General features: G+C 33.6%; 1 protein-coding gene across 1 annotated transcript; it reads left to right on the plus strand.

Moving 5' to 3' along the window:
• Positions 1 to 783: 783 nt before the first annotated feature.
• On the plus strand, positions 784 to 7,926 carry LOC142630613 (protein FAR1-RELATED SEQUENCE 5-like). Its single transcript, XM_075804636.1, has 4 exons — positions 784 to 845; positions 3,095 to 3,480; positions 5,668 to 5,885; positions 7,535 to 7,926. Coding segments are annotated over exons 1-3 (591 nt in total). The 5' UTR covers positions 784 to 844; the 3' UTR covers positions 5,872 to 5,885; positions 7,535 to 7,926.
• Positions 7,927 to 14,245: the final 6,319 nt, after the last annotated feature.

Genomic DNA, 14,245 nt, shown 5'->3' on the forward strand with positions numbered 1-14,245 from the left:
TCAATTTAAATAAATTTATTTGTTAGAGAGTAAAATCAATCACTTTATATTTTATAGAAACTGGTAGTGATCACATTAAATTTATTAGAAACTAAAAAAAAATGATTATTTTTTTAGGGCGTTTAACTTTTACTTATTTGCTAAAAGATTTTTTTTTTTAATTTTGTCTCAATTGGCAAATAATCTAAATTTTAGTGTTTTTAAGAAATAAACTAGCCTTTAGTCATACATTTTTAGTGTGCATTTGAGATTAGATTATATGTCAACTTTTTTTTTTTTTTTTTCACGGTGGGCCCTATAAAAAGGAGTTGTTTTCTTGGTAACTTATTTTCCATCTAGTTTTGTTTGTGGTTCCACTATTATGTTTTCGATAATAAAAAAAAAAAGTGTCAATACAATAAAGTGAATGCAGATCTCACAATTCTCTCAAATTACTTATTGGAGTCCCAGTCATTTTTTTTTTTGTTAAGAAGATTCCTAAATAAACATTTAATATTACTAAAAATTATATCTTTTACTAAAGACCGTACAAATAAGTTATTGAAAATTAACTACGGCCAAAAACGATAATTATATAATATATATATATATATATATATATATATAGGATGAATTTTATAACTAAAATTTTACTGCTGAGGTGAAGTGTGAATTTTTTTTGGGAGAAAAGAAAATGAAAAAAAAAAAAAAAAAAAAGGCCACGTGGCATTCCTGAGGAACAGCGTTGCAGTCCTTATTTATTTTACAGTCTTTTTAACTGGAAAGCAAAAGTTGATACTCTTTGAAGCCAAATCACATTCACACCCAAAAACATACAAAGCAAAGCAAAAACCTCAAAATTTCCAGTAAGTCTAATTTCTCCACTACTTTTTAAAACACATCTTTTACTCTCTTAAAATTCTACTATTTACAAAACTGTTCCTTCCTATTTATTTTTTTTAATTGAAGTGATTTAGAATTCTGAGATTTAATGTTAGCCGTTGATCACAACTCACTTCATAGGCTGTGTTTCTCTGCGGTTTGTAATTCTGATTTGGGTACTTAGCCAAAATGATGAATAGGGTTTTTCTCACTTTTTTTTGGGTAGTGTCTGAGAAGTACTAAATTCAACAATGGCAGAAAAATGAAATTTGTTAGCAGAAAACAAATGGGTTTTGTCAAATTATGAATATGGATCTAATGAGACTTTATTTTTTGTATATATTTTGTTTGAGATTTTTGGGTCTTACTTGAATTTTTTTATTGTAATTTTTCTAATTTAGTTGGAAGTTTGTCAATGGTCTATTTGATTGTTAAGAAAATGAAGGGACAGTGAACAAAAGTGAAACGAAAAGCATGACCTTAATGGGTGTGTTTGGTTCCATATTCAGATGTGAAAATAGGTTTGGAGGAGAATTTATTTGTCTAAAGGCAAAGGGTGTAGGCTTACCTGTGAATTGGACTATTGGAGGATAGTTTTTTCTCCAATCCAACAAGGAGTTTTGGGAGTGTGGCAATTGTTGTCGTTTAACTAAGCTTTATGAGGTAAATGGATATGGTGATTTGTTACATAGAGGGATGCTTTTTTGAGGGATGTAGTGGCATGTAAGTACGGTATTGATTGGGGGGATGGGTGTTCAAAGGTGGTCTGAGGATGATATGGAGTCTGTTTATGTTCGTTCGGGTTGGAATTATTTTGCTAGGTTTGTGTCTTTTTCAGCCAATGCTTGTTTTTGGCTTGATTGTGGTGTAGGGATGGGGTTCTAAAGGATGTGTTTCTCAACTCTGTTTAGCATTGCTCAGGATAAGGGGATTACTAATGCGGAATATTTGAGTTGGAGAGATAGTTCCGTGGTTTGGGATGTTACTTTTATGAGATTCTCATATGATTTGGGAATTGAAAGGGATGCTCACTTTTATGGAACTTCTCTACTCAATAAGAATGAAGAGGAATGTGGAAGATAAGTTGTATAAGCGGCCTACTAAGAGTAGTTTGTTTGAGGTTAAGTCTTTTATAGAGTTCTTACCGATGGAGGTTTCTAGACTTTTCCCTGGAAGAGTACATGGAGCGTCAAAATTCCACTCAAGGCTGCCTTTTTTACTTGGCTGCTGTTGTGGGTAGGATCCTCACCATGGATGATCTTTGCCGTCATAAGGTTTGTGTGATTGAGTGGTGTTATATGCGTAAGAAGGTTTGGGAGATTGTCTAACATTTGTTTATCCACTGTGATTACGCTAGTGAGCTGTGGTCCCTTGTTTCCTATCTCTTCAGGGTATAGTTTCAATGGGTTATGCCTCAAGGATCCTTGATGTGTTGGCCTTCTAGAAGGGATGGTTCACTAGAAGGGGTTTTGGTGATGCATGGTGTGTGGTACCTTTGTGCCTGATGTGGTTGATTAGGAAGAAGTGTAACTGTAAAGCATTTGAAGGTGTTGAGAGGCCTTTGACGTAGTTGAAATTGTTTTTTTAAGGACTTTGTATTAGTGGATTGCTGTGTTACCAACCCATTCCTTATTTACTTTCTTTGCATTCATTGATAGCTGTCCTTTTTCTTGATTTTGTTGCTCTCTTAGACTACATTTCTTGTGTGCTGAGGATCTTGTTAAATAAAATTTTCTTATTCATCAAAAAAAGGTTGGAAGCTCGTTGTGGAAAACATTTTGTAAAAAAAGAAGTGAAAAGAATTATTATTTTTTCATTCAAGAGAGATCATAAAATTGACATATGCTATAATATGTTTGTTGTTTTTCATGGCATTTGAAAAGATCATAACATGCTGGGCCAAAATTCCAAACTAGAAAGGATGAAAAGAACTACATAAAACATAAAACTCATCTTATATGTATGCTACTTTGGACTTAACAAACACTCAATATCTGCATTGACTATACGTCTCTGTGTATTAATTTTTTCTTTGGATCAATTTCTACAAACTTATTGCTAGATTAATTGAGATTTATGAGTTCCATCATTTGATCTGGTTCATCATTTTCTCAAGCTATTGTATAGTTGTATGTCATAGGTTCTTTGCATAAGTAGAAAAGTTTGTTAGGGTTGAGGGCATGGTTGGCAGGTGCCTTAATTTATGGTGTTAACCTGCTTTGTGGTGCAACAGTGGATGATGGAAATGGGAGATTAGAAACTTCTGCTGCAGGAGAACAATGCACATGTGATGTTGACACAAATCAAGAACCATATGTGGGTATGGATTTTGAATCAGAAGAAGCTGCCAGAGCATTCTATAATATGTATGCCAAACGAGAAGGATTTTTAACACGAGTATTATCATCCCGGAAGTCTGAGCGTGATAGGTCAATCATCTCCCGTGGACTTGGATGTAGAGGGGAGTCTGTTAACCGAAAGAAAGATGGGCAACGAGAGGTTTGCACGGCAATGATTCTGTTGAAGAGAGAGAAGTCAGGGAGATGGGTGGTTAGGAAATTTGTGAGGGATCACAATCATCCATTGGTGGTTCAATTGCAAAAGAGTCGTCGAATAATTGTAAGCTTGTCTTGCTTTAAAATAATTGCACCTGTTTACCCTTTGTATTGGATTTTACTAGGCAGAAAATATTGCTCCTGTCATTTTTCTTGGATAATTCCGAAATTGTATTTAGCATAAGATTATTTAGTCCTTGTAAAGCTTATTTGAACTTACAAATCTAATTTTGATCCGTACATGACATGGAAACTTGTCATTAATTTCATTCTTGAGAATGTTATGGCTCTATCTTTTAACCTGCAAGTAAATCCCAAATTGTGGACTTGTAACACAATTGGCTAGGGATTATGACTTACGAAGTGGAGGTTATTGGTTCAATCTCCCCTTCCCCTCCTCCTCCGCTGAGACCAAAACTTACTTAAATTATATTTATTATAAATCAAAAACCTGTTCCTCTAATTTTTCTTACGTAATTCCAAAATTGTATTAAGCATATGATTATTTAGTCCTTTTAATGCTTTTTTTTGGATAAGTTAGTCCTTTTAAAGCTTATTTGAACTTATAAATCTGATTTTGATCTGTAGCATGACATGGAAACTCTTGTCATTAATTTCATTCTTGAAAATGTTATGGCTCTATCTTTAACCCGCAAACAAATCGAAAGTTGTAGACTTGTGGCACAATTAGCTAGGGATTATGACTTATGAAGCGGAGGTTATTGGTTCAATATTCCCTTCCCCTCCTCCTCCCCTAAGGCTAAAACTTAAATATTAATAATTAAAAATGATTGACTAGCAGGGAATCATGTTTTTATCATAGGAACAATAGTATATGAGAGAGAATTTGGGATCTTAATTGGGGTTTCATACTGTTTTTGTTAGAGACTAATTTCTTAAAATGAAAGAAGTTGCGATCCTTATTTTTATTCAGGAGAACTATTAGTCCACAGTTATTTCTTTGATTTCTGGTGCCCTTTAAGGTCATATGACTCAAAAAGATGTTGCCTGCTGTTGCCACTGTTTTGCATGAGGGAATATAATATTTTCACCTTCTTGGTAAACACCAAATGTCCTACAAAATTTTGAGAAGCCCATAGTTGTATCATGACTTGCAATAGAGGTTGAACCTTGGTGCAATGGCAAGTGCCTTCCACCAAAAGTGACACATCACGGGTTTGAGTGTTAAGAATCAACTTCTGCAAAAAAACAAAAGAGGGGTGGGGAGGGTGTCTAAGGCAGCCTACTAGCCACCTCTCCCAGACCCTACAAAAAATGGGAGCTTTGTGCATTAGGTATGACTTTTATGATTGACAACATCTTTTATAATATGTGTTATTGGTCAAAAATTGAATCTAGGAAACATGTTGCCTTGAATGTCTATGGTAACTGCCATAAAGCAAATCTCATAGTCCAATGGCTCTTCAATAGGGTTTCCTTAGAGTTATCAAGAATTGTCATTTTTGGCTATTCCAAACCCCCCCCCCCCCTCCCCACCCTTCCCCCTCTGCCTTTCTCTTCTTCCTCCCCTTCTTTTCAGCAACACAAAAAGGCAAATACACCATTTATGTGAGGTTGATTTGAAGTGTTCGCAACTGAATTTTATGTTTTTTTTTAAAAGAAAGATACACTTTTATATGCAGCAATGTGATGCAATATGCAAAATTTAATTTAACCTATATTTATCCTGACCACTTATGGGTCTGTTCCATTTACATTCTTTTCATTATGTAGGAATGTATTTTCTGTCCCATTTGGGGGCATTTGATCATCTTTACCTTCTATGGCAACCTTTTTTTCAGATACATGCTGATGTCAATGAAAACTGTTATGTTCTTAATTATATTCATTAATAATTTTCAACCATATCTTCATGAAATAGGTAAGTTTCACATTTTTTTTAATATTATACATGCTGACGTCAATGAAAACATGCACAACTGAAAGTCTGAAGAGATACGTGGCCCTTCCACAAAAGACCCAGCTCATTGCTTTTGTCTTATCTTTGCTTTTCTTTTCTTTTCTCAAAATATTTCAAGTATCTATGATCAACCTTGCTTAAAACCAATGACTGTGATGTATTTATCAAAAAAAAAAAAAAAAAACCAATGACTTTGATGTGTGATTTTTCATTTAATTTAGGAGAATATCTTCTACTTGCATGGTTAATATGATATGTCCTGTACCTTTTTTTTTCCTTGTACCATCTCATCTCACTAATATGTTTTTATTATTATTTTCTATTTTCTAGGATGAGAAGGATAGGAAAATTCAGGAATTAACCGCAGAACTGCGAGTTAAGAAGCGATTAAGTGCAGCATATCGAGAACAGCTACTTAAACTAATGAAAGATGTTGAAGACCATAATGAGCACCTAAGAACAAAAGTAGAATTAGTTTTTGACAATTTAAGGGAGTTTGAAGCTAAAAGGAAAGAAGTTTCTGACCATAAATAACTTCAGCATATAGTGTGAGTACCATCTCTCAGATTGTTTGTTGTATTTTCACTTATGTGGCGTCAGTTTGGTTTGCATCAAGATTATTATGTTTCCCAAATTATAAAAATGGTTGTATGTATTGGTAAAGAATCCATTTATAAAGAGTTACTAGATTTTGTGTTGGTCATCAACCTACTGCTACTCCCTTCTTTTCCCACAGGCTTGGAACAGGATGTGTAGAAAATATAGGACACAAAGCACTAACACAGGTGAAATTTCGTCCATTATGCTCTACAGTTGAAAATGTTGAACTATTAAGAAGTTTCATAAAATGAGCGTAGCTTGAGAAAATCCAGATGGATGTGTGAAACAGTAGGAAGGATAAGTCAAGGAATCATTTCTATAAAGGTAGGGATGACTTCTACTGAGGAAAGGGAGAGCTGTTTAAGATGGTTTGAGCATGTACATTGCAGACCAAACTAATAAATTAGTAGAATAGAAAATTTTAATTCAAGTTGATGGAGTTAAAAGTGGTAGAGAGATGTATGAAGTGACATGGGCAGAAGTAATGAAGAATGATATGTTAAATAGGGAAGTGAAAGAGTATGACTTTGGATAGAATAAAATGATGAAAAAGAATGGCTGTTTGGTTGATGAGAATCGATAATGTCAACTCCAATCTAATTTGGATTGAGGCTTGATTGTAATTGAGCATTGAAAAATAGGAGTCATCACCAAAAGTGATGGCTTTGGATCAGTTCTAGACATTTGATATGTCACTGCATCATTCAATCACCATCTTTCACAATGATGGCTGCTTTTTCCTATCATGGTTCCTTTCATATGATGGAATTTGACCAAATAAATTGCTAAATTTAAAGGGAGGTAGAGGGATTTTTTTTTCTTCTGCATTTTAGAAGGGGCTTGGTCTGAGCCATACATTGTCCATGAAATATTACCATTATATATCACCTGGCATGTAATTAGAAAATGGAGTAGTTTACACTTTACCCCCCTAAACTATGATCCCTTTTACTTTTACCACCCTAAACTATACTCCTTTTTACAATTATCCCCTAAACTATGAGAATGCACGTTATACCCCCTTAAATTATGACCCATTTTACACTTACCTCATAAACTATAAGAATGCATACTTACTTCCCTAAACTATAACCCATGGGATAGTATGTAAAGTGTTACGCAAGTAGTAGTTTAGGGGGATAAAGTGTGCATTCTCTTAGTTTAAGGGGTTATGTGTAAAGGGGCTATAATTTAAGGGGGATAAAGTGTAAGTTCCCCTAGAAATGATCTAGTTTATATGATATTTGCAGTTAAGATGTATTTTCCTAAATGTTTAGTTGACTTCTCTCAAAGAGTTGGGAATAAATTGCCTTCATTTATTTTAGGTAACGGAAAAGTATTACGCTTGTTAGTTTACTTCACTTTGTTATGTCTTTCCCTTTTTTCTCCTTTGCTCTTTTGGTTATTTTTTCCTACTTTCACTGAAAAAACTTGGCAATTGGTCTTCTGTGTGCCATACAACTTATCTGTTCCTTTTTAGGACTGGTATGAGTAGAACATCATGACCTTAGTGTCATGAAAGTAACCTTGAGTCAGTCATCATGTGTCTTCATTTCTCTATCTGATCAAATTTCTAACTTGTCATATGGATGTGCAGGAGTCACCAGCATAGAGCTGCATAGCTAATTGTATTTATGTACTAAGCAAGCATCTACAGGGCTCCTATGGAGATAGTGGCAGAATTTTTGTTGACATAAGAGCTCACAGTGGTGTTTCTAGATTGTTTATTTTAAAGTAGTAAAAGGTAGCTAATTGTAAGCCTTTGTAGTTATGCATAGGCGTATTTGTAAAGAGACCTATACAGCGGCAAATTTCATCAATCTTGTTAACATGTAGAAATGGAATTGATTATTACAGTAATATACATATATAAATGTATGGTGATAGAAGTAAAAGGCCTTGACAGGATATGGTAGTCGTGGTTGGAAAAGAATATATCTCTTTTGACTTTGCTGCTTTTATGGTTAAAGTTACTCTCTGCTTGGTTCACTTGTGCTTTGTTAAGTGGTGGATTGCATTATCAGTTATCTCAGAATTTTTTTTTGTGGTTAAAAGGAAACTTCTTTAAACTTGGCCAAAATGGCTAAATTAGTCACAATAAGCCCACAAAAGCTCTCCCCATTTACATCAGAATACACAAAGGATGAAATCTAATCAGATGGGGAGATATCAAAAACAACAAAATCCTCTTGCATTACACATCGTTGCTTAGCCAGTGCATCCGCGACTCTGTTGGCTTCGCGAAACACATACTGCACTTTGCAGTGAGGAAATCAGCCCATAAGGGACCTGCAATCAGCTAGCAAAGAGAAATAGAAAGCATTAGAGCAGGTTTTGGATTGAATTAGCTCTACAACTACCTTTGCATCTAACTCAATTTCTAGGTTTTGCACCCCAATTTGATTTGCTAGCAATAGCCCATCCCTTAGCGCCCAAAACTCAGCTATGATGCTGGTTGTGAACCTGATTGATCTAGCAAAACCTCTTATCAACTTGGTGATAAGAGGGACTGTGGGAAAGGCTCATTGACATTTTTTATTTGATTGTTGGCTTTTCATTTAGGACCCTAATATCAATCAATAATGATGATTGTGGGGGAGATGGACCTAGGAGTGCATATTTATATACATATTGGGCATGAGGCCCAGGCCGAGGACATTAAGCAGTTCGAGGATGGGTAAACATCTTACTAAGGGTTTGCGTAAGTTTATAGAGAAGCAAAGTTTGATTGTGATCATCCAAGAAGCTGGTCCAGAAAGGAATATCTCCTCGGATCAGCTAGGTAGAGGTCGAAATGAATTATTTGTTATCCAGAGGCAATGTCCCATAAGACTCTATTAATAAGGATGTGCAACACAAGCGTATAGGACAAAGGAAAATCATGAAATATCTAAAGAAAAAGCTGATGTCACTGCATTAAATGCTCTGCAGCTAATTCTCTAGCCGCATTAATGAGAAAGTGATGTCTGAGTAGCAGTGTTCAGCCTTATAGCTATCTTTAAAAGTTTCAGGAATGTGCTGATGGGACAAGTATCCTGACCAGCAATCTAATGGAGGATAAAGAGAGGAAAAAGGGAAGTATAAAAGGAAGAGAAAAGCCCCAAGAGAGAGGGATCGAGAGAGAAAGAGAGAAAACACTGTAGACTAAATATTTTTGTAATCCGTCTTTAAGAAGAAAGAAATATAAGAACCAGTTCCTTGGCTTGAGTCTGAGGACAATTTTTCATCATACAAACTAGTCCATCAATATCGTATTGTGATCTCGGGTCACTATCATTGTTAGCTAAGCTAATAAGAAACTAGATTTCGAATCCACTCTCTACAAATTTATTGTAATGGGCTCTTTGGGCTTATACCCTTCCTATTATTAGGCTTAGGTACAAATTGTGACCTCATAATGATCATATGACCACCATGCACCCTTGGTGCAAGATCACGCTACAAGTATAAGTGCTTGTAGGGTGTGAGGGGGTAAAAGTCGTAGTTCAAGTCTCTAAAAGGGAGCTTCATACATATATACACTTAAATTAGATTAAAGTAAAATTCTATCTCAAAAAAAAAAAATGATGATCAACATATGAAGATAATCCAATTATCCGAACTTTTAATTTGGGATTAATTGTTAATATCTTGGATTGAATTCAAAGCTTGCCGCGAGACTGGCTTGTGGGTCACCTTCCCATGCTCAGGTGATGGTGGTGACGTAGAGGGAAGAGAAAAATAGGCAAAGAAGAGTTAGAATGTTACAAAGATTGACGTAACTCTTTTTTTTTTTTTTTTTTTTTTTTAACCTTTAGATGATTTTTTAGATGACACGCACCTTTAGATAAAAGATTGAAATCCAAATAAAGAAATTAATCAGATTTGCCTCATGTCATCACCGGGAGATCTTATTTATTTCTTTATTTGGATGAAGATTTGCCGCATGTCATCCAAATAAAGATTGAATCAAAGCTTGCAATGAGACTTGCAGCATGTAATTTTTTAACAAGTCTGGCCCTCTCCCATTGACATAAATCTTAGGTATAGATCTTTAGGTGTATTACATTAGATTTTTTGGTTTAATTCAAACACATAATTACACTAATTAATAAAGCAAAAACAATTTTTTTTAAGGATAATTAAATTCAATATGATTGAATTTAAGAAATTTTTTTCTTTTTTTTTTTTCAAAAATAGAAAAGAAATATATTTAAGTTTTACCCTTATCCTAAATATAAGTATACTTTATTTAGTTTATTTTTCAAACAAAATAAATAATGAAAATAATTATCCCATGATCCTATAAGGATATGGTGATAAATGAACTAAACCATTTATGAAGTTAGAATTAGGCGTAAGTTTGGTCATGTTATTCAGGATAGCCTAGTCTTAGCTGGGCGTCTAGGCAACTCGATTGCCCATTTTCTTGCTAGACGGTCTAAGTCTAGTAATGAATTACAGGTTTGAATTGAGTCCATACCTAATGATTTAGACCCCTTTGTAACAAGGGACGCTTTGTAACTCCTTTTCTTGAATAAATTTTGGTCGTACGGTTTGGATTCTCAACAAAAAAAAAAAAAGGTTTGGGAGAAATGTTTGTTTATGGTTGTTTAATTAGCAGAGGAGTCAAACTCAAGCTCAAGCTCAAGTTTAAGCTCAATTAGTAAGTCAGCTAAGCTCAAATATTATGACGTGTTCATGAAGAAACTCATGAGTATAAAATTGAATCTAAATATATATAATATTACTTAGATATAATATCGTGAATATGAAATTGGATCTAAATATATATAATATTTAATATTGGATCGTGTAAATTGATAAATAAGTTCCTAAGATATTAAATTAGAATTGGTAATTTATTTATCATATAAATAGTTTATTTTGTAGTAAATTTTTTTTTTCATATTACAAGGTTAATAAATCTAGTTTTATAGGTTCGTAAAAAAAACTATTATATTTAAGTAATTCAAATAATACAATTTCAATTGTAATTTTTTTAATAATTATAAAAATAGATTTGTGAGGAGATAGAAAATTTTAGTAGTGGTGTTTACTAGCTATGGAATAAAATAAATTTATCAACTAGCTCATCAACAAATTTGAGTTGTTTTGACAATCAAATAAATTAATAAATTTGAACATATAAACTCCACTCATATTAAGAATAAAATTAAGGGTAAAATATGTCAGTTAGGTTCAAAACTGATTAATTTTGTCTTTAAACCTAAGTGGTCCCGAAACTATTACTCATTTTCTCTTTTTTCTCATATTGATTAGGGGCCAAGTTGGTCAATTTTGAAAAACTCAAACCTGTATTATATTTTCGAAAAATTATTAGGTACTCTCAGAGTACCATAAATGCGTACTCCCTCCTCTCACATAAATAGTGGGTTCCGCCATGAATTTAATTAGTGAGACCCACTATTTATGTGAGATGAGCGAGCATGCATTTAGGGTACTCCGAGAGTACACAATAATTTTCCTATATTTTCCTATAAATTAAACAAAAAATGTTAAATATTTAATAATCTACTAGCCTCATCACATGCGCAAAGTGCGTGCGATGAGGCTTTTTTTTTGGATAAACTACATATTTAGTCCCTAGCCTTTACACCATATTTCAATTTGGTCCTTAACCTTTCAATTGTGTCAATTTGGTCCTTAACCTTTTAATGTCGTGTCAATTTAGTCTTTGCCATTATATATTAGATGAAAATTGTTTACATAGCAAATAGCCAAAGTAAAATTTTAGTTTATTATCACATCAATAGAAGCTAATTTTTTATTTTGGCCATTAAACATATCATTAATTTTCATCCAAAAGATAACTGTAAGGATTAAATTGACACGGTAAAGAAAGGTTAGGGACCAAATTGACACAATTAAAAGGTTAGGGATCAAATTGAAATATGGTGTATATGATAGGGACCAAATACGTAGTTTACCATTTTTTTTAGCGGTTCTATTTTGTAGAAAAAAAAATTGTGTTTTTTATTTATTATATATATATATAATTTTTATTTTGAGAATCTAATTTATAAGTGGATAAAGTAAGTTGAAAATTAACGGGAAAGTGGTCCTATTTTGTAGGCAATGTTTTAGTAGGAGTTAGAGTTGCATTTTCACCAAATTGTCCTTTAGTTTTATCTCTACTTAAACATAGGGATATAATGACATTTTTGAACTAAAAAATGAGGGATCCAAACAGGGGAAGCCCCTTAAATAATAGTATAGATACTGCTATTTAAGGAGCTTCTCCCTGTTTGGACCAGATTTTTTTTGGTCTAAAATACCCTTATTTCCCTAAGTTTAAGTAGGGACAGAACTAAAAGATAGTCTGGTAAAAATTTATATCTAACTTGCACTAAAACGTTGTCTACAAAATAGGAACACTCTTCCACTAACCCACTTCTTCAAAATAACTATACGTTTATTGTTTTTTTTTAAATAGAAAAATAAGTTAAACAACCCACGACTATTTTTTCTATAAAAAAACACCCCATGTTTATTCAAAAACAAAACTAAATATCAAAAAAAAAAAACTAAACTAAATAGATATAAACACTTTTTTTTATTATAAGTAGATACATCTTTTATTTTCACTAAAATGTTGTTTACAAAACAGGACCACTTTTTATGATTCTGAAAATAAAAATTATATATATATATATATAATAAATTTTTTTTTTTTTTGCTACTAAAAAAAGAAAAAGAAAATCTCATTACACAAGTGAAACGCGTATGACTAGGCTGGTATTATATTAATGGCGTAAATGCACTTTTAGTCCTTACATTTTGACCTGATTTCTATTTTAGTCCCCACATTTTATTTTTACCACTTTTAGTCCCTAAACCAATTAACGCGTAACGTTTAAGTCCTTACCGTCACTCAACTAACAGAAAATGCTGACGTGGCAAACAGAGGGTACTGTTTACACAGTAAATGTTGACGTGGCAAATAAAATAATAATAATAAATTATATTTATTATTTAATAAATGCCCAGTCAGCATAAATAATAATTAAAAAAGACATTTTCATTTTTTTTTAAATTCTTTTAAAATAAAATAAGATAATTAAATTAAAAAAAAATTATTTCTTTCATTATTTTCTGAAGAATATGATTCATGTTCTGGGATGTTCATGCTCCTGGGTTCATCCCCAGAACATGAATCATATTCTTAGATCAATAAGAGTTAAACTTTATTACAAACCCAGAAAAAATTCACACAATAAGAATAAAAACTTCCCCAAATCATAAGAACGTAAGAAAACAAACCCATACAACAAGAACACAAACCCAGATAACAAGAACAGTACTCAAAGAATTTCTATTCCAAAATTTATATACATTCTTCCACCAAAAATCAATTGTAAATTAAATTAAAAATGGGTGCTTTGTTCTTCCACAAAAATCAAAACCTAAACCATCAAACCTAATGACCACCATCACAATCCGCCACATTAACCCATATCCACCAACACCAAACTTGAATCTCCATCACCACCACTACCAGATCCATCACCACCAAATCCTACAATCAAATTTCAACCACAACTCAAACATATTTTGAACCATTGAACAATCCAAACCTCCTACACCATCACGGAACAAAGAAAGAGGCACCTGTGGTTTTCTGCAACGCTTCGCGTCGAATTGAGGCGGCTCGTTTACAATCACCGAGCTGTGATTCTAGCGAGTGCGAAGCGATTTTGCCGACGAGGACCGATTTGACGATCTCCTCGTCTTTTTCAGTGGAGAGAGTTGAAATCAACGGTTCAGGAGCTGGTTGTGGTTGCTGCGGTGGCGTACGGCGGAGATCTTGTACGTCGTCGATGAGGAAGTTGTGGCGGTTGTCGAGGTCCTACGCGTCATGAGAGGCGCGTGAGATGAAGGACTGCACGAAGTCGATGCCGAAGAAATCGAGGAGGTAGATGCAGGAAGCCATGAGGGAAACAATGGCGGCGATCTCCGGGAGCGAGACCAAGTGGAGGGGCTTGGAGTTTCGGATCTTGTCGCGCCACCAGTGGAGCAAGTAGTACGCCACCGAGAAGAACAACGTGAAGAACACGACGTTCACCATATCCAGATCACTCTTTCTCTCTCTACACCCATATGAGTGAAGTGAAGAACACTCTTTCTCTCTCTAAATTTTTTAAATTTAATTATCTTATTTTATTTTAAAAGAATTTAGAAAAAAAACATGAAATGTCTTTTTTAATTATTATTTTTGCTGATTGGGCATTTATTAAATAATAAATATATATATATATTTTATTCACCACGTCAGCATTTACTATGTAAACAGTACCCTCTGTATGTC

Source organism: Castanea sativa, chromosome 4 (assembly GCF_040712315.1).
Source record: "Castanea sativa cultivar Marrone di Chiusa Pesio chromosome 4, ASM4071231v1".
Taxonomy (NCBI): Eukaryota; Viridiplantae; Streptophyta; class Magnoliopsida; order Fagales; family Fagaceae; genus Castanea; species Castanea sativa.

Bases quoted from the DNA above. Each gene is read 5' to 3' on its own strand.
- LOC142630613 (XM_075804636.1), top strand. The intron at 3,481-5,667 runs GTAAGCTTGTCT...TCTATTTTCTAG, and splicing joins AAAAGAGTCGTCGAATAATT to GATGAGAAGGATAGGAAAAT.